Genomic DNA, 18,496 nt, shown 5'->3' on the forward strand with positions numbered 1-18,496 from the left:
AATAATTAGAGGGCAAACTCAAAGAATAAGTCATTCACACATTTTTACAAAAGAAAGCTTTTAATACTATAAGTATAATCATAACTGTAACATCATTATCATCAATTATCATCATTAACATTTGGAAATAAATTATTTGATCAGACCCATACGGGACTGAGGAAGATGCAGCATGTGTAAAGTCCTTTGGCTGTCCTCCTTAAACCCAATGGCAGACAACATGGACCATGAAATGGTTCGACAGGATCGTGTGTGTGTGTGTGTGTGTGTGTGTGTGTGTGTGTGTGTGTGTGTGTGTGTGTGTGTGTGTGTGTGTGTGTGTGTGTGTGTGTGTGTGTGTGTGTGTGTGTGTGGGTGGGTGGGTGGGTGGGTGGGTGGGTGGGTGGGTGTGTGTGTGTGCGTACGTTCACTGTTTGACCTATGATGTGGATCCCACAGTAAACCCCACTATTCATGTCTGACAGGATCTTAAGGAGGTAAGTGATCAACTCATTCCAAACGTATTTAAACAAACCAAGGTACTGAGAGAGACAAATTGAGCTCATTCATATTGTATTCGAGTCATGCAGAGTGACGCCCTGGAAGATCGCTGTTCACAGGACTTTTGTGAGGTCGCGTCTGTCTGACACACACATAAATACAAAAATAGATCTAAAAAAACTCAAATTAAATTAAATAAGGTGGAGAGGGGTCAGAGTGCATCACTGGCATCCTGTCCAATCACAACACTTCAAGCCTGGGCTGTGTGAGGTCATAAGGCTGGGAGGAGGGGCGTTGAGGGTTATAGAGGTTAAGGTGACACAGGCAGACCGGGAACTGTGTGTCCGACATGTGTCCTTCTGTCTTTCCGCTTGGTTGGCCAGTAGGCCAGGTGGGAGAGAGAGGCAAGTTGGCTGATCAGTGGTCCGTGTGGGGTGTTCCTCTATGCTCCTAGAGGGGGCGCTATCCTGGGAGTCAGACAGCTCACTGTCAGCATAGAGTATGTAGAGAGGGAAGCGGCTGAGGACGTTCGCCTCTTCCACCCTGAAGAGGGTTTGGCTCACACTCAAGGGCTCAGTATGGTGTATGTCTGTCTACTTCTGTGAGATGGAATGTAAGTATGTTATTGATGGTATAAGAGGGGCCAGCGGTGGTATGTTAAGGGCAGTGTATGAATGTTGCAGACAGTGGGTTGAGTGGGTTGAGTGACTATGTGGAGGTCAGGGAATGTAAACATTTGGACTGCGCCATGCTGTCGTAGTTAGCATGTGGCGGGTGTGTGAGCCCCCATCTCCCCCAGGATGGCCCCTCTCTCCCCTCTCCTCTCTCCCCTCTCCTTCACACCCTTCCTTCTCAGTTAATGGGCGTGTATGTCCAGGCCCTGGCCTATAAGGGGATCGGCGGGGTGGGGGTGGGGCGACGGGTGCAGCAGCATGGCGGGGTGGGGGCCGGGGTAGGGGTGCAGGGTTGGGCCGGCGTGGGGGTAGCCAGACTGGGACAGCAGGGCCCCGGGGTACTCTGCTGGAAGAGACGGCATCCCCTGAAGACCTGCGGTGAGAGAGAGAGAGAGAGAGAGAGAGAGAGAGAGAGAGAGAGAGAGAGAGAGAGAGAGAGAGAGAGAGAGAGAGAGAGAGAGAGTATATACCACCGAGTGTGCACCGAGTGTTTTGGTAAACACTAGGGTCATGCCCACCTGGCATGACCCTAAAACACTAGTTCACCATATTGAAACCTTTTAAAACGGAAAAACTGAAAGGAGTCCGTTTTATTCTCTTTGTTGCCTAAATGAACATGGCCCAGTCGTCCTTATCTCTGTCTCTTACCTGCTGCCCTGAGAGCCAGGTGGGCTTGGCCGTCCAGTCCGTAGCCCCCCAGTGCTGCTCCCTCTGGGCTGTAAGGACCGCTTTGACCTGGTCAACCAAACACACACCCACATCATTCACCTAGCCTGAATGTCCATATAGATCAGCTATACACATATTCACTCAAAATACACACCGATAGCATTCATACAACCTAGGAATGTATAGCTACATCAGTAACAATACATTAGAGCGGGAATACGGTGATAATAACATGGTATTATTACCTGAGCGATTTGACTGGTCAATCATGGGCTGTACTATTCTCCGTCTTGCATTGATAAACCTGGGGAGGAAAAAGGGGATACGAAAAAGCGGGAGAATAGAAGCAGAGAACACAAAGAGAAGGAGGATGGAATAGAATGAGAGTTGGGAGAAGCAGAGAACACCAGTTAATGGAAAAAAAGACTAACGCGTAGGATATTAACCTTTCACTTTTCAACCACTTAAACTCTTTCATGGTTCACCGTCAAGCCACATTTAGAACAGAGGGCGTATGGATCTCTGGGTGATAATGGATTGATCAGTATTGATGGGGTCAGTGAAGGTCACGCTAAGGACCGAGCGACGAGGGACACAGTACAGTAGGAAAACACACAAGCTGATCATTGGTTATTGATCAGGGGGGTACTGACCAGTTGTTGACCTGCAGGATGGTCAGTCCTGTGTCCTGTGCCAGCTGCTTCTTCTGCTCCTCCGAGGGGTATGGGTGCTGCGAAGGGACATTCAGAACAACGGCATTATGGATTATGCATTACCCTGTACGATGTCCCCTTCCTCCTTTCATCCGCTCCCTCTTCTCTCGGCTCCCCTCTACTGCTTTTCTCTGCTTCTATCTGTCATTCTTCTCACTATTATTTCTACTGTCTCTCTTTTCTCACCGATAAATGCTGGAAGAGCCATGCCCTCATGATGTTGGTTGCCAGTTTGGGGAAAATTCCCCTCTTCTTGTTGTTCCTTCTGTCTCGGTCCGTCTCGTCCTCCTCTCCCGTACTGGGGGAGGCCACGCCCCCATCCAAACCATCCCCTGCCAGAGGACAATAGAGATATGGCATTAGCACAGTACGCGTGTGTGTGTGTGTGTGTGTGTGTGTGTGTGTGTGTGTGTGTGTGTGTGTGTGTGTGTGTGTGTGTGTGTGTGTGTTAACATGTCTAATTGATGTCAGGTTTATGTGTGTATGTCGATTATGTTGTCAGCATAAGTGATTGTAAAGATGAGTGTATGTTTGTGCAGGTGTGTGTATGAGTTAGTGTGTTAGAGGTACCCGTATCGCTGCAGTTGTCTGTGCTGTGTGAAGGCAGGCCACATGACATGCCAGGGGTCCCTAGTGGAGTGGACGCACAGTCATCTGGGTCCCGCAACCACGACTGATTCTACAGAGAGCGAGGGAAGGAAAGAGAGAGAAACATATTGAGATTAACAGGAAAAGATGTGAGAATGTAGCAAAAGAAATTAACATTTATTCCCTCTTTAGTGACAAGTATTTTGCCCAATAGGGCTTCATCAATGTCTTTTTCAGAGACATATTGAGAGAGATATACTGAGAAATCTGAGACTTTTGAGCTCATTTTTCATCATTCAGGTGTCGCCTACCTGCTCTGACAGACTGGTGCAGGAGCCAGTGAAGTCCTCCACGTCAGACTTGGACCCGCCCTCCCGGTCATCCAAAATCAGGTCTGTGGGCATCTTGCCCTTCAGGCAGGTAATGTAGCGATTGCAGAAGTTATCACACAGGTCATGAACCTGGAGAATATAAGATGAAGAAGAGGGAGAAGAGATGCTGTCAGGAAATAGCAGAGTACTGTAATGGTTTAGGTGTATGATGGCTGATCATGTTTGGTTTGCCTGCTTTCAGCAGTCACTAGTCTGAACCATAAAGGGTAAGAGGAGACAGAGACAGAGAGAGAGAGAATAGATTTTAGATGAGTGAAGAAGCACACCTTTTCTAGCTCCAACAGGTGGAAACGTAGTACCTGAATGGCCTGGATCATCTGAGGACAAGAACAGATTGGTAGCTATGAACACAATGCGTTTGAGTTATTCTTAATCAATCTCTAAATTACTGTGTGTGTCGATACATGTAGGTTATGAGCATTTGGTTCTTTTGCTGTTACAATATATTCATTTGTATTTATTTTCATACCAGGTTGTCCAGTTCAGGATTTGTTGAAAAAATGGGCTTCTCTGAGCGAATCTGAGACACACAAGGAACGGTGTCCACGGTCATTTGGATAACGGTTGGAGCTCAGAGTTTAAGATTTCCCCTGTACCCTGTAATTGCACCTGCAACCCTGTACATGTGACTATTAAACTTCTAATCTAAAATCCAATCATGAATCACTGCCGGCTCGGAGGGCTGTAACTCACCTGTTTGGCGAAGGCTGCGATGTCATCGTTGAAGGAGTCTGAGGAGCATACATCACTGTGATTGGTCAGGCCTTGGAGGTGGGGTGGCACTGAGAGGGCTGTGACATCCCGCGGGGAGCAGGTGGCCAGCTCGCACTTCTCAAACACCAGGGCCAGAAGTGGAAACAGGGGATGTCTGTGCACACAGAACACACACAGTGTTATCACATTATGCACACGCACACACACACACCTCACACACATGCATGTACACAATACATACACACACATCCAGGAAAATGCATATAGGCCCAGAGCACACTGATAGTAAATATACCTGCATACTGTTAGAATGAAACAAACACACACTCTGGACTGAAATAGTTATTTTCTGCTCACCCATAGATCTGGTCCCTGTGGTGTTTGAGGGAATCTGGCACAGTGTGGCCATAGTGAGGGGGGGGCAGTGACCTCATGACCTCTCCATACCCCCCCACGGGCATGCCCTCTGACCCTGAGTAGTGCACCAGGTCTTCATACTGAGGAACAGGGGGGAGAGATAACATATTCAACGTGTGTTGGGGTGTATTTCAAGTATCTGTATTGTGTTGTTTTGGTTTTACACCTAGGAGTTGTGGAGAGAAGTAGAGAAAGTTTGTGTGTGTGGCTTGTGTGTGTGTGTGTGTGTGTGTGTGTGAGTAAGATCAAGAATGAAAGAGAGAGAGAGAGAGAGAGAGAGAGAGAGAGAGAGAGAGAGAGAGAGAGAGAGAGAGAGAGAGAGAAATTAGGAGATGAGGCCCCCTGTGAATATGGAAGCAGATCACTTCGAAGCTGTATCTAATTTTCTCTCCTCCTTCATAAACACTGACTAGAGGCTCCTTGCTGAGCAGTTTTTCAGAGGGAAAAGCTACATCCACCCTGGGACAATTGACATGAGATAAACAAACACACAGAGATTCATACATAAACATGAGCCTATGCTCTCTATCTCGCTGTCAGTCTCATATCTCTCTCAACATTACAGAGCTGATGTGTGTTCAACTGTAGCTGACTTCAGTCTCCAAGGCTTTTCAGCAAAAGCCAGTGGTTTTCTCCTGGATTAAAGCATGGCCAATCATAGTCCCATATGGCTGCGTGATCACAGCGTGCACCTGCTCTGCGGTTTTGTCGTGCCACCTTTTGTTTTATGAATACTCGCTATTAACACAATCACCACTATCAGATTCCGCGCCTTTGTGTACTCAGGAGCTCTCTGATTACAGTGCGACTGTAGCGGCTGTGCGTCATCTGATCAAAGCACCAAAATCAAGAAGATTAATTCTTCAAATGTTCCTAAAAGGCATGAGGCTGAGAGAAGGGCTTCATATGTGAGAAATACTTACAGTGTTAATACGAGTATAATTTACTGCAATTCTCATCGTAATCAGGATAGTTCAAAGAGAGAGCTTAGTTCGCTAAACAATATATAGGCATAGGCAATATCGTTCATTTTTTTCAGCAATTCAGTTGAACATATGTTTTACCACATAGGCTATGACATATATTAGAAATATTAATGCTAACAATTAACCACATACCAGTGGATGGATAACATTGCAGCATGCGCTTCCTTCATATTTTGTTATTGCAGTTGTTTTAAGTAATAAAACTGTTTGATTAAACTATACAAATACTTGTTTGAACTTGCAATGTCCAATATATTCAATATTCAATACATACAAATCACTTTCCATTGGCAAAAACAAAGTTTGCAAACATTCGACTATAGGTCTATATTTCCAAATCCATTCCACAGTTTCATTATTCAGACAAATACAATGTATTTCATTCGAGTAGCCTATGTTCAAAATAAAAAGCAACAATGGGAACGTAAATTAAAATTCGTATGCCATGTTGTCCCAACACCCTGCTTATTTCAATCAAAAGTGATAGAGTTTGTGAGAATAGTTTTCCATTTAGCATACATGTAGGCCTAATACTCGTAAATGGTTATGTGAAAACAGAATGGTCTGCAGGTTTCCAAACCGATGCTTTTTCTTTCCGTTATTGAATAGCCACATGCTCAAATGACAGACTAGTGTCGCCAATTGTAAAAAGTGGGATACGCTGTATATTTTACAGTGCATGGGACAACATATATAATTTATCAAATTCACTTCCCATTGCTGCATATAACCGGAATTAGGCTAATTATGGATAATTGACTGACACACTTTCTTGACCTTGTTTCAGTGAACTAAAGTAGCCTATGTCTGAATTGTAATCAAATTGGACAAAGAAAGTACCTGTTTTGTTGACTTTAATTTGCGTAAAGTACTACATTCTTAACAGGATTACACTAATATAACGAAAAGCAAATGTAAAATGCTAATAAAAAGCGCTTGCGTAATTGTCATCTGTAGGCCTAATTACAGTAAACCGAAAAATCCTATCCGGAAAAGTTTATTTGATTTGCACGACCCGAAGCCGATGACAACATTTCTTCATTTCCTCACTCAACTGCAAGCCGAACGTCTTATTAAAACACAGATAACAAGTATCCTAAATTTCATCTGACCTATTATCTTTTTAAAATTGTAATTACATACAGAAAAGTGCAACAGTTCACTCTATGGGAGTTTGACTAGTTATTCAAAAAAGATGGTACCCTATGTCTGTCTGCAGCCTTTGGTATTCAGCAGGTTATTGCTGTGTGGGTGGGTGTGTTACGTGTGTGTGTGTTGTGTGTGTGATACAATGTCAGGAGTAGCCTACTATGGCAATTATCTTTAGGAATGGAAAAGAGTGGCCACTGACTGCATAGTGCACATAGCAACGAGATCTGCGAGCGGTGGACTCACTGTAGCAAACGAGTTGACCTACTTAGCGACTTGGTCTGCCTCTCCCTGTCTCTCTTTTTCCTCGACCTACACTCACTACACATCATACTGTATATAGACATATCATGTCTTTCCACTTTCACAGCCATTGATTTTATTGGCCCTATAATCGACTGTTAATTGCTGCAGGAAATACACATTTTCACTTTTAAAGAACCTATATTTCAAATATTTCACTATACATATTGAAATCCAGAAAACTATGGCTATCAAGGGAGACGTTGTACACCCTATATAAAAGCTATATGTTTATAGTCCTAAACCTCTTGCAAAGTAATGAGAATAGTATCATTCTGACACTTGCTCATTTATACGTGACCCTATATTGAAATATAAAGACAAATGAACAGCAAATGTATAAGCAAGATAATATATGTGAAATGTATAGGATGTTTCCACATGTCAAATTAGGCTGCTTGACATTATGTCGACACGACCCTAATGATTTAGGTCAGGTCAGTCTATTAAGGAATATTCAGAGCATGCACAATTATGTCAATAAGGTTATTCCTTCTGATAGATTGATGTGAACTCCTTGACATATTGCTGCTGCCTTCATTGGCCCTGTATAGCTGGGAGCTTTGGCCTACGCGAGGGAGGACAGGGATGGAGGCGAGACAGGCAGCGAGGGGCGCTACATCAAAACGCAGCAAAGAGGCAAAATTCTACATAATAACCAAACTAGCAAGATTATTATCTGGAGAGAAGGATACGCACTACCGTGACACTACAAATGATGAGTGAGTGTAAAGTATGCAGTTGAATAGAGTAAACAGCCATCATACCCTCTTATCCATGCGACACGGAAGCCAATCCTACTCTGGGAAGGATGAGACCAGACCGGCTGTCCAGCGCAGGCGTTCTGCCTCCTGTATACAGATTATCTGATGAAAATAATGCGCTCTTTAATATACTAATAGAGGTGAAATTATAACAGTTGTAGAATCAAACCTTTAATCTCATCATTATTAATTAAGAAGGGGTTTGGTTAATAAAAAACAACAGCTGACCCTGAGTGTACCGTGATTAGGCTATAGCAATAGCCGAGGCTACTATGGGCTACAATACACTACATGTAATTCCGAAGTGAATCGAATCGTTACTTTTATTGCAATCAAGCAGCTTTATGATCCAAACTTAGAGGTGCACGACCATAAAAGCGATGCTATCACGAATAAGAGCATATAAACCATTAGGCTATTTCACATATAGGCATCAAAGATTATAGAAATACAGTACACTATTTTAGAAAAATATGATTTCATAAAATATCCCACCGAAACCTAGATTTGACGTGTAGGTTATAGTCACTCTCAGGCGGTGCTCATGGTATCCTGCATTGGCTTCGGTTTCGAGAGCGCGCTGGTGGGTCCGCACGTTATGTCTTTGGGTCCGGCTCGCAGGCGAGATGCTTGGTGAGGAGAAATTGCGTCCTTTTTGGCCGTTCTCGCTGTCCATGGGCTGTCGCGACAGGCTGGAAATTTTCACAGCGACATGGGCGATGTTGCTTTAAACATTGAGAGAGGCAGAGACGGCGAGGGGAGAGATGGTGGTTGGGAGTTGTTTGGGGGGTCAAAACACGACGGGGTCTCTAACCCCCACCTTCTTATCACACACACTCGCGCATTACATACCCAGGATCCCCTCGTTTTATTCCAATGGCACGCTCTACACTCACATAGCATGCATTGGCACAGTTTATTCGCTCCCTTTCACCGTTGCTAAGCCATGACAAGTTAATATCTGATAACTCCAAGATTTGAGCGCGAGCACAGCATTTTCTTCATATTATCTCGTCGTCTTTATATTCCATACTCTGCAGGATAGTGCGCGCATTTATTAATGGGCGCCATACAATCGTTATTCCTACTGAAAATAATGTCCGTATTGTTTCCAACACTCGCCTCAAGCATCTGCGGTATCCCAACTCTCAGTAACTGCATTTGTTGTTTTGAGTAGCATGTCAAATTAAGTACAGTTCACAGAAAATGCTGATGATTCTTTCTGATAGGCTATATTACCATGTTGGTTATTGGCCGCACAATTCAGAATTCTGATACATTTCTGTATAGCCAGGTTAATTTAACAACCCTGGAACAACCCCCCACAGTGCATTTTGGTATCATAAAAGTAATTATAGAATAGGCTATTAAATGTCCTATCGTTTTTACGCATGATAACATTATTGTATGATGACAAATCAGGTCATAAATAGTTTTCAATAGGATAGGCCTATGGCAATACATTTATTGGCTGATGATGACTATAGTAGTGGGTTTTTGTTTTGTTGAATCAGTGTAATTGATATGTCTTCTCCATTACAGTGCCCTAATGTCCCCACTTTGCTTGGAACAGCAGGCCATTTTATTGTTCAGAAGATGTGTAAAAAACAGGCTATCCTTCTAAAAATAGTTTTTTCTCGTTTTAACTGGAGGGGAAACTTTCACAGCTCCGTGGACCTCGTCTTGTGTTGTAAATTACTATAAAGTTATATAATAATTATTCAAAACGGTTCTCTTTCCCCTCTCCCGCGGCGAGGGACCAACAGGCGGCCGAACTTCAATCCGCAGCGCGGTTGCAGGCACATGGGCCGGGGCAAGGCTTCACCGCGGGCGGCTTAGGGCATGACTTAGGGTGCAGCCAGCGAGCGCCGTAACATCAACCAATCTGCGGCCTTTTAACACCGCGGGAGGTTAATTCACAATAGCGATGATCATAGCCTTTAGACCCAACTAACATTGAATCCATAGCATCAATGAAACATGTGAACGGACAGGAAAAGTCACTAACTACACGGCTTAATAGGATATTTCTAATTGATTGACAGGGATACATCCATTTCAATTTATATTCTGATTGTTTTATGTTTGTCATCATGGGTTAAAATAAATGTATACATTTAATAGGCAACATTTTACAAACATAAATGTAATCGATGCATGTATGGTGCGTGTTTCAATATTGTGTGTAGGGCTTCATGAAGAGATTACTTGTGCATAGTAGCCAACTGCAGCAAATTCGGGGGTAGACTGGGACTTGTGCCCTATGCCCTTATCTTTGTCAGTCCAACATCCAAGCCATTATTGTGCAAGATCCAAACATATTGATGAGGTTGCTGGTGTTGTTGGGATGCACCACTAGACAATGTCCCTTGTGGGAGCACACCCTTGTGCTTCAATGAAGTCCATGTCATCCCATTTTTGACACCAATGCAGTGACTTTAGAAGTAAAGCCTCAGGACTTAAAGGGGGAAACCACAACAAAACGGCCACCCTATGTATTTTGGGTTCTGTTGGAGTACGACAATTGAACTCAGGACATGAGACATTTCTAACATATATTCTTCAAGAATCAATGGGCAGCCTATATATCATTCATTTAAAAGTCAAACAATGGATGCAGATTGCCCCTTTATAGCCTCAGCCTAGCACCTCTTCAGCACTGGCAGTTTGAAGGGACTCCCGTCACTGGCCAGCTACCACCCGGTTACTCAACCCTGCACCTCAGAGGCTGCTGGCCTGTGTACCTAGACATGGAATCACTGGTCACTTTAATAATGGAACACTGGCCACTTTAATAATGGAACACTAGTCACTTTAATAACGTTTCCATACTGCTTTACTCATTTCATGTGTATATACTGTATTCTATTCTACTGTATTTTAGTCAATGCCCCTCCAACATTGCTCATCCTAATATTTATATATATATATATATATATATATATATATATATATATATATATATATATATATATATTTTACTTTTAGATTTGTGTGTATCGTTAGATATTAGAGGTTGACCGATTAATCGGATTGGCCGATTAATTAGGGCCGATTTCCAGTTTTCATAACAATCGGAAATCTGTATTATTATTTTTTACACCTTTATTTCATCTTTATTTAACCAGGCAAGTCAGTTAAGAACATATTCTTATTTTCAATGACGGCCTAGGAACGGTGGGTTAACTGCCTTGTTCAGGGGCAGAATGACAGATTTTTACCTTGTCAGCTCAGGGATTCATTCTTGCAACCTTACGGTTAACTGGTCCAACGCTCTAACCACCTGCCTCACAAGGAGCCCGCCTGTTACGCGAATGCAGTAAGAAGCCAAGGTAAGTTGCTAGCTAGCATTAAACTTAATCAATCATAATCGCTAGTTATAACTACACATGGTTGATGATATTACTAGTTTATCTAGCGTGTCCTGCGTTGCATATAATCGATGCAGTGTGTGTTCGCGAAAAAAGACTGTCATTGCTCCAACGTGTACCTAACCATAAACACCAATGCCTTTCTTAAAATCAATACACAGAAGTATATATTTTAAAACCTGCATATTTAGGTAAAAGAATTCCAGGTTAGCAGGCAATATTAACCAGGTGAAATTGTGTCACTCCTCTTGCGTTCATTGCACGCAGAGTCAGGGTATATGCAACAGTTTGGGCCGCCTGGCTCATTGTGAACTAATTTGCCAGAATTTTACGTAATTATGACATAACATTGAAGGTTGTGCAATGTAACAGGAATATTTCGATTGATGGATGCCACCCGTTAGATAAAATACGGAACGGTTCCGTATTTCACTGAAAGAATAAACGTCTTGTTTTCGAGATGATAGTTTCCGGATTCGACCATATTAATGACCTAAGGCTCGCATTTCTGTGTGTTATTATGTTATAATTAAGTCTATGATTTGATAGAGCACTGACTGAGCGATGGTAGGCACCAGCAGGCTCATAAGCATTCATTCAAACTGCACTTTCGTGTGTTTTGCCAGCAGCTCTGCACTGTTTATGACTTCAAGCCTATCAACTCCCGAGATTAGGCTGGTGTAACGATGTGATGTGAAATGGCTAGCTAGTTAACGGGGAGGGCGCTAATAGCGTTTCAAACGTCACTCGCTCTGAGACTTGGAGTAGTTGTTCCCCTTGCTCTGCATGGGTAACGCTGCTTCGACGGTGGCTGTTGACGTTGTGTTCCTGGTTCGAGCCCAGGTAGGAGCGAGGAGAGAAACGGAAGCTATACTGTTACACTGGCAATACTAAAGTGCCTGCCTATAAGAACATCCAATAGTCAAAGGCATATGAAATACAAATGGCATAGATAGAAATAGTCCTATAATTCCTATAATAACTACAACCTAAAACTTCTTACCTGGGAATATTGAAGACTCATGTTAAAAGGAACCACCAGCTTTCATATGTTCTCATGTTTTGAGCAAGGAACTTAAACGTTAGCTTTCTTACATTTCTTGCACATATTGCACTTTTACTTTCTTCTCCAACACTTTGTTTTTGCATTATTTAAACCAAATTGAACATAATTCATAATTTATTTGAGGCTAAATTGATTTTATTGATGTATTATATGAAGTTAAAATAAGTGTTCATTCAGTATTGTTGTAATTGTCATTATTACAAATACATTTTACTTTACTTTTTTTGGTCCTCCAATAATCGTATCGGCGTTGACAAATCATAATTGGTCGATCTCTATTAGATATTACTGCACTTTTGGAGCTAGGAACACAAGCATTTCGCTATACCCGCAATAACATCTGCTAAGTATGTGTATGTAACCAATTTGATTTGATTTTAAATCAATTTTTGTTGTTGTTGCAAATTCTGAATCAAATCTGTTCTTTTTCCTGCAGTCTGAACAGCCAAAAAGCACATGGAATTGGATATTTCAATACACATTTAAAACCACCTTAGTAAGTAGTTTGAAATCAGATACAAATCTGATTCCTGGCCATGTGACTTCCTGACCATGAACAGTCAAATCTGATTTATTTGCCCTCAAGTGGTTTTTAGACTTTACAATGGCATATTTTGTTGCTTGCTAGCTACTCTGTTGACAGTTTGACAAGAACATGTGGTAACTAACTAGCTTGTTAATGGTTTCCAAACAAATTTGTTAATGTGCTAGAAAGTTAAACAGCTATCTAGCTAGCTCGTTGACTGCTGTGGCTAGCTAGCTACTTGACTGCTGTGGCTAGCTAGCTAGTTGACTGCTGTGGCTAGCCAAAAATAACTCACTTTCAAAGATCATCTTATCCTTTGAGGCTTTAAAAAAGTGTTCTTACACTATGATTTTGAACATGCTGAGCAACTGGGAAACATCCATGGTAAGCATTGTTGTCACCTTAGCTTGCTACATAACTTCTTAGTGAGCACCACCACCAATCAACCCACACCACTGCGCAGACACCCGTCGTTACTATGACGACTAGTGTAGCCATGTCAGCAAATGACTGCTGTCTGAACCACACACCAATCCAATTTGGTCACTTGTAACTTGCTGTTTGGACAGTCAGTATTCCAAAATGGATTTGAAAAACAAAACTGATTTGAGCATTAATGCCTGCAGTGTGAACAAGGCTTAAGTCCTATGCAATTAGGGGTCGGAATCTTTTGACAAGGATGCTGGTGTACTAAGGACGTCACACTATATACAATATTTTCAGTGTAGGGAGAGGTTGTTAAAAGGAGTAGTTCTGAGTAGCCTATATTGCAAGGCTGCTGCAGTTGTTTGTCAGGCCCTGTCAGGGTTGGAGCAGCTGCTGCTGTGCATTTGTGGGGGGGGGGGGGTCAATGTCAAGGTGCTCGTGATTCAAAGCTAGGCCTTACTGCAGACATTGCCCAAGGCTAAAGAGCATAGAGAGGCTGAGCAGGAAACAACAGCAGGATATGATGAAAAAGGTGTGTGTGAGTATGTGCTTGGGTGTATATGTGTACCTGTTTGCATATCCATGTTCATCTGTGTGTCTATTTTTGTGTTTTCTGGATATAAGTCATTTGAGAATTGTTTTTAAACCAAATATCACAATTTTCTGCTAGACTGATTAAAATTTGCCAACACATTACATTGATTAAATGTTTCTTATTGACATTGTGCAAACCCTCCGCCCCTACTGGACCTGTACATCACATCAGCCAGCCCATTGGGAGATCTCCTGGTCTACTGTGGCGTATTCACTAGGAACCAAATGGAAGCAAACGGGCCGAAACGGGGAGGGACTAACCTACATTTGTTTCTATTGGAAAATCTTTTCCAAAATAAAAAGTTTACTGCGATGTGCACAAATAAATACACTCCTGCTGTATCCAGAGGCAGAAACAATCAGCATTACCTCATTATTAACACTAGGCCTATCTCTAGCTGGACTCACTCCCTCCCTCTACATCCATGGCAATGCAAAACCTCAGCGGTCCATATAGTCATGATTTCTACTGCGTGGCCTTCACGTAGATAGCACATGTACCCACATACAGTGCATTCGGAAAGTATTCAGACCCCTTGACTTTTTCCACATTTTGTTAGGTTACAGCCTTATTCTAAAACTGATGAAATTGTCGTCCCCCCCCCCTCATCAATCTACACAATAACCCATAATGACAAAGCAAAAAAAATAGTTTTTTTTTTTGCAAATTAATAAATCTACACACTACCGATCAAAAGTTTTTGAACACCTACTCTTTCAAGGGTTTTTCTTTATTTTTACTATTTTCTACTATTTTCTATTTTGTAGAATAAAAGTGAAGACATCACAACTATAAAATAACACATATGGAATCATGTAGTAACCAAAAAAGTGTTAAACAAATCTAAATATATTTTATATTTGAGATTCTTCAAATAGCCACCCTTTGCCTTGATGAGAGCTTTGCACACTGTTGGCATTCTCTCAACCAGCTTCACCTGAAATGCTTTTCCAACAGTCTTGAAGGAGTTCCCACATATGCTGAGCACTTGTTGGCTGCTTTTCCTTTCCTCTGCGGTTCGACTCATCCCAAACCATCTCAGTTGGGTTGAGGTCAGGTGATTGTGGAGGCCAGGTCATCTGATGCAACACTCCAACACTGCTTCTTGCTAAAATAGCCTTACACAGCCTGTAGGTGTGTTGGGTCATTGTCTTGTTGAAAAACAAATGATAGCCCAACCAAATCTCACAAAGACACAGCGGTTGGAACCAAAAATCTCAAATGTGGACTCCAGACCAAAGGACAAATTTCCACCGGTCTAATGTCCATTGCTGGAGTTTCTTGGCCCAAGCAAGTCCCTTCTTATTATTGGTGTCCTTTAGTAGTAGTTTCTTTGCATCAATTCGACCATGAAGGCCTGTTTCACACAGTCTTCTCTGAACAGTTGATATTGAGATGTGTCTGTTACTTGAACTCAGTGAAGCATTTATTTAGGCTGTAATTTCTGAGGTTGGTAACTCTAATGAACGTATCCTTTGCAGCAGAGGTAACTCTGTGTCTTCCATTCCTGTGGCGGTCCTCATGAGAGACAGTTTCATCATAGCGCTTGATGGTTTTTGCAATTTCACTTGAAGAAACTTTAAAAGTTCTTGAAATTTTCCGTATTGACTGACTTTCATGTCTTAAAGTAATGATGGACTGTCATTTCTCTTTGCTTATTTGAGCTGTTCTTGCCATATAATGGACTTTGTCTTTTACCAAATAGGGTTATCTTCTGTATACCCCCATACCTTGTCACAACACAACTGATTGGCTCAAATGCATTAAAATGAAAGACATTCCACAAATTAACTTTTAAGAAGGCACACTTGTTGATTGAAATGCATTCCAGATGACTACCTCACGAAGCTGGTTGAGAGAATGCCAAGAGTGTGCTAAGCTGTCATCAAGGCAAAGGGTGGTTATTTTAAGAATCTCAAAACTAAAATATATTTTAAAAATATAAATATGAAACACTTTTTTGGTTACTACATGATTCCATATGTGTTATTTCCAGTGGTGATTTTAGCATTTAAATCTTGGTGGGGCAAAAACAAAAGTGGGATGCATGCCAGCAAAGCCACTACTTTTTTTGTTTTTTATTTAAACTTTATTTAAATAGGCAAGTTAGATAAGAACAAATTCTTACTTACAATGACGGCCTACACAACACAACACTAAATAATACATTAATTGCACTATAACGTGACAAATGGTGCCCACAAACCGTTAGGGTCTACATAAAGCTGTCCCAACAGCAGAGTCCCAACAGCAGTCCCAAAACCTTACCACTGCTACACCTGGCTTTCAGCGGAGCCTTTTCTGGCAGCGAAACAGTTAATTCAGCCTCATTAACTGCCTTTAAAAAAACATAGCTGATATGGCTGACTTGCTTAAACAAATGTGGTTTCTACTGACAATTGAGATGTACAAACTATGGCATAAGGGGACGACAATCAGATAAGAGGCCATCCGTAATTTCGATTAAGACATTATTGTGAGAGCGACGACAGACGTAGTCAATATAACTATTTGTTCAGCACTTTTTTTTAAATGTACAGCGACAGAAATCAGAACATTGGCCATTCTTACAGTGTACAACAAGTCAGAACCGTAGGATAAATAAAGGGGCATACAATGAAAGCTCTTACAATATTTAATGATTACGTTTCTCTAATAATCACCCGAATAACTTGTGGCCGCTCAGCAAGGAAGACGCCACTGCTCCAAAACCACCATAAAAAAAGCCAGACTACGGTTTGCAACTGCACATGGGGACAAAGATCGTATTTTTTGGAGAAATGTCCTCTGGTATGATGAAACAAAAATTGATCTGTTTGGCCATAATGACCATCATTATGTTTGGAGGAAAAAGGGGGCTTGCAAGCTGAAGAACACCATCCCAACTGTGAAGCACAGGGGTGGCAGCATCATGTTGTTGGGGTGCTTTGCTGCAGGAGGGACTGGTGCACTTCACAAAATAGATGGCATCATGAGGAACATCAGTCAGGAAGTTAAAGCTAGGTGGCAAATGGGTCTTCCAAATGGACAATGACCCCAAGCATACCGTTGAAGTCAGAAGTTTACGTACACCTTAGCCAAATACATTTGAACTCAGTTTTTCACAATTCCTGACATTTAATCATAGTAAAAATTCCCTGTCTTTGGTCAGTTAGGATCACCACTTTATTTTAAGAATGTGAAATGTCAGAATAACAGTAGAGAGAATGATTTATTTCAGCTTTTATTTATTTTATTTATTTCATCACATTCCCATTGGATCAGAAGTTTACATACACTCAATAAGTATTTGGTAGCGTTGCCTTTAAATAGTTTAACTTGGGTCGAACGTTTTGGGTAGCCTTCAACAAGCTTCCCACAATAAGTTGGGAAAATGTTGGCCCATTCCTCCTGACAGAGCTAAGGTGTATGTATATATTTTTTTAAATTATTATTTGTTTGCAAAAAATGTGGGTCTCAAAACAGGTGGGATCTAGAATAAATTATTGTTGAGAGTTGCAATATTGAAATTTGGTTGTGCATCAGCAGTTTTAAGTTAGTCTAGCCAGCTATCTAAACTTGTAATAATCATGGTTGAATTATCGATCGGAGGGGCCCCAATTGATTTGGTTAGTCACTCTCACTCAGATATCAATTTAAAAACTGAAATGATTTCTCTCCACCCTATGGCAAAATGTGTAGAATTGCAGGACCTCAACACTTTCTGTCTACTGTCAAGATGGGTGCCACTAAAATGTTTGCTTAGGGCCCCCAAAACACTAGGGCCAACTGACTGCATGTGTGGGTATGGTTGAGGATACGCAGATCTGCGAACCACTGTGGCCCCTCATGATGAGAATCAGATTTTTTGGGGTCCCCCAGCCCCATCAAAGTTGCCCATCTCTGACATAGACTGTGTCTCGTGTCCAGCATGTTAACGGTAAAACGATGGGCCGTTGACATAGTTGCCTGTGGAAGAGGAGGGAGCCCCTGGGATAAACACTACCGGTTGCCCTTGGTTTGGTAACCTTGGCCAACCATGCTAGTTGACACGGTTGACTCCGCCATGAAGGGAATATGGTTGCCGTGACCCTGGGTTACCCACAGTCCAGCGGGAACATCAGAGTGAGGGGACCTGCCAGTCAAGGAGCGGCACTTTCCAAAGGGGAGAAGAGGTGGGAGAGAGAGGGATAAAAGCACGGAGGGGAGGGGCAGAGTGCTTTTTTATGAGCTTGTGCCTCTCCAGTTTCTGTGTTGTCTGGCCGCATGGACATAAATTCTCTATCTCGCTCTCGCTCTCTTTCTCTTTCTCTCTCTCTCTCTCTCTCTCTCTCTCTCTCTCTCTCTCTCTCTCTCTCTCTCTCTCTCTGTCCCTCTTTCTCACTCTCTCTCTCTCTCTCTCTCTCTCTCTCTCTCTCTCTCTCTCTCTCTCTCTCTGTCCCTCTTTCTCACTCTCTCTCTCTCTCTCAATTCAATTTCAATTTTAAAAAATGAAGTAGATAATAAACAAAAGCAAAATAAATAATAAAAAATGTACAGTAAAAAAGACATTTCAAATGTAATATGTCTATATACAGTGTGGTAATGATGCGGAAATAGTTAAAGTGCAAAAGGGAAAATCAACATAAAAATGGGTTGTATTTACAATGGCGTTTGTTCTTCAATGGTTGACCTTAAATTGTGG

The 18,496-nt window shown here is 42.0% G+C and overlaps 1 protein-coding gene across 1 annotated transcript; it reads right to left on the minus strand.

Annotated features, from left to right (window-relative positions):
• Positions 1-1,336: 1,336 nt before the first annotated feature.
• Positions 1,337-8,576, minus strand: LOC139385826 (homeobox protein meis3-like). Its single transcript, XM_071131075.1, has 13 exons — positions 8,345-8,576; positions 7,853-7,951; positions 4,588-4,727; positions 4,210-4,384; positions 3,986-4,036; positions 3,783-3,833; positions 3,436-3,585; positions 3,107-3,215; positions 2,723-2,868; positions 2,477-2,553; positions 2,069-2,127; positions 1,803-1,889; positions 1,337-1,527 (listed from the first exon to the last, which is right to left on the minus strand). Exons 2-13 carry the CDS (start codon positions 7,862-7,864, stop codon positions 1,337-1,339), a joined length of 1,248 nt encoding a protein of 415 aa, XP_070987176.1. The 5' UTR covers positions 7,865-7,951; positions 8,345-8,576.
• Between the last annotated feature and the right edge of the window lie 9,920 nt (positions 8,577-18,496).

The sequence above is a fragment of the Oncorhynchus clarkii genome, chromosome 27 (assembly GCF_045791955.1).
Source record: "Oncorhynchus clarkii lewisi isolate Uvic-CL-2024 chromosome 27, UVic_Ocla_1.0, whole genome shotgun sequence".
In the NCBI taxonomy this organism is placed as follows: domain Eukaryota; kingdom Metazoa; phylum Chordata; class Actinopteri; order Salmoniformes; family Salmonidae; genus Oncorhynchus; species Oncorhynchus clarkii.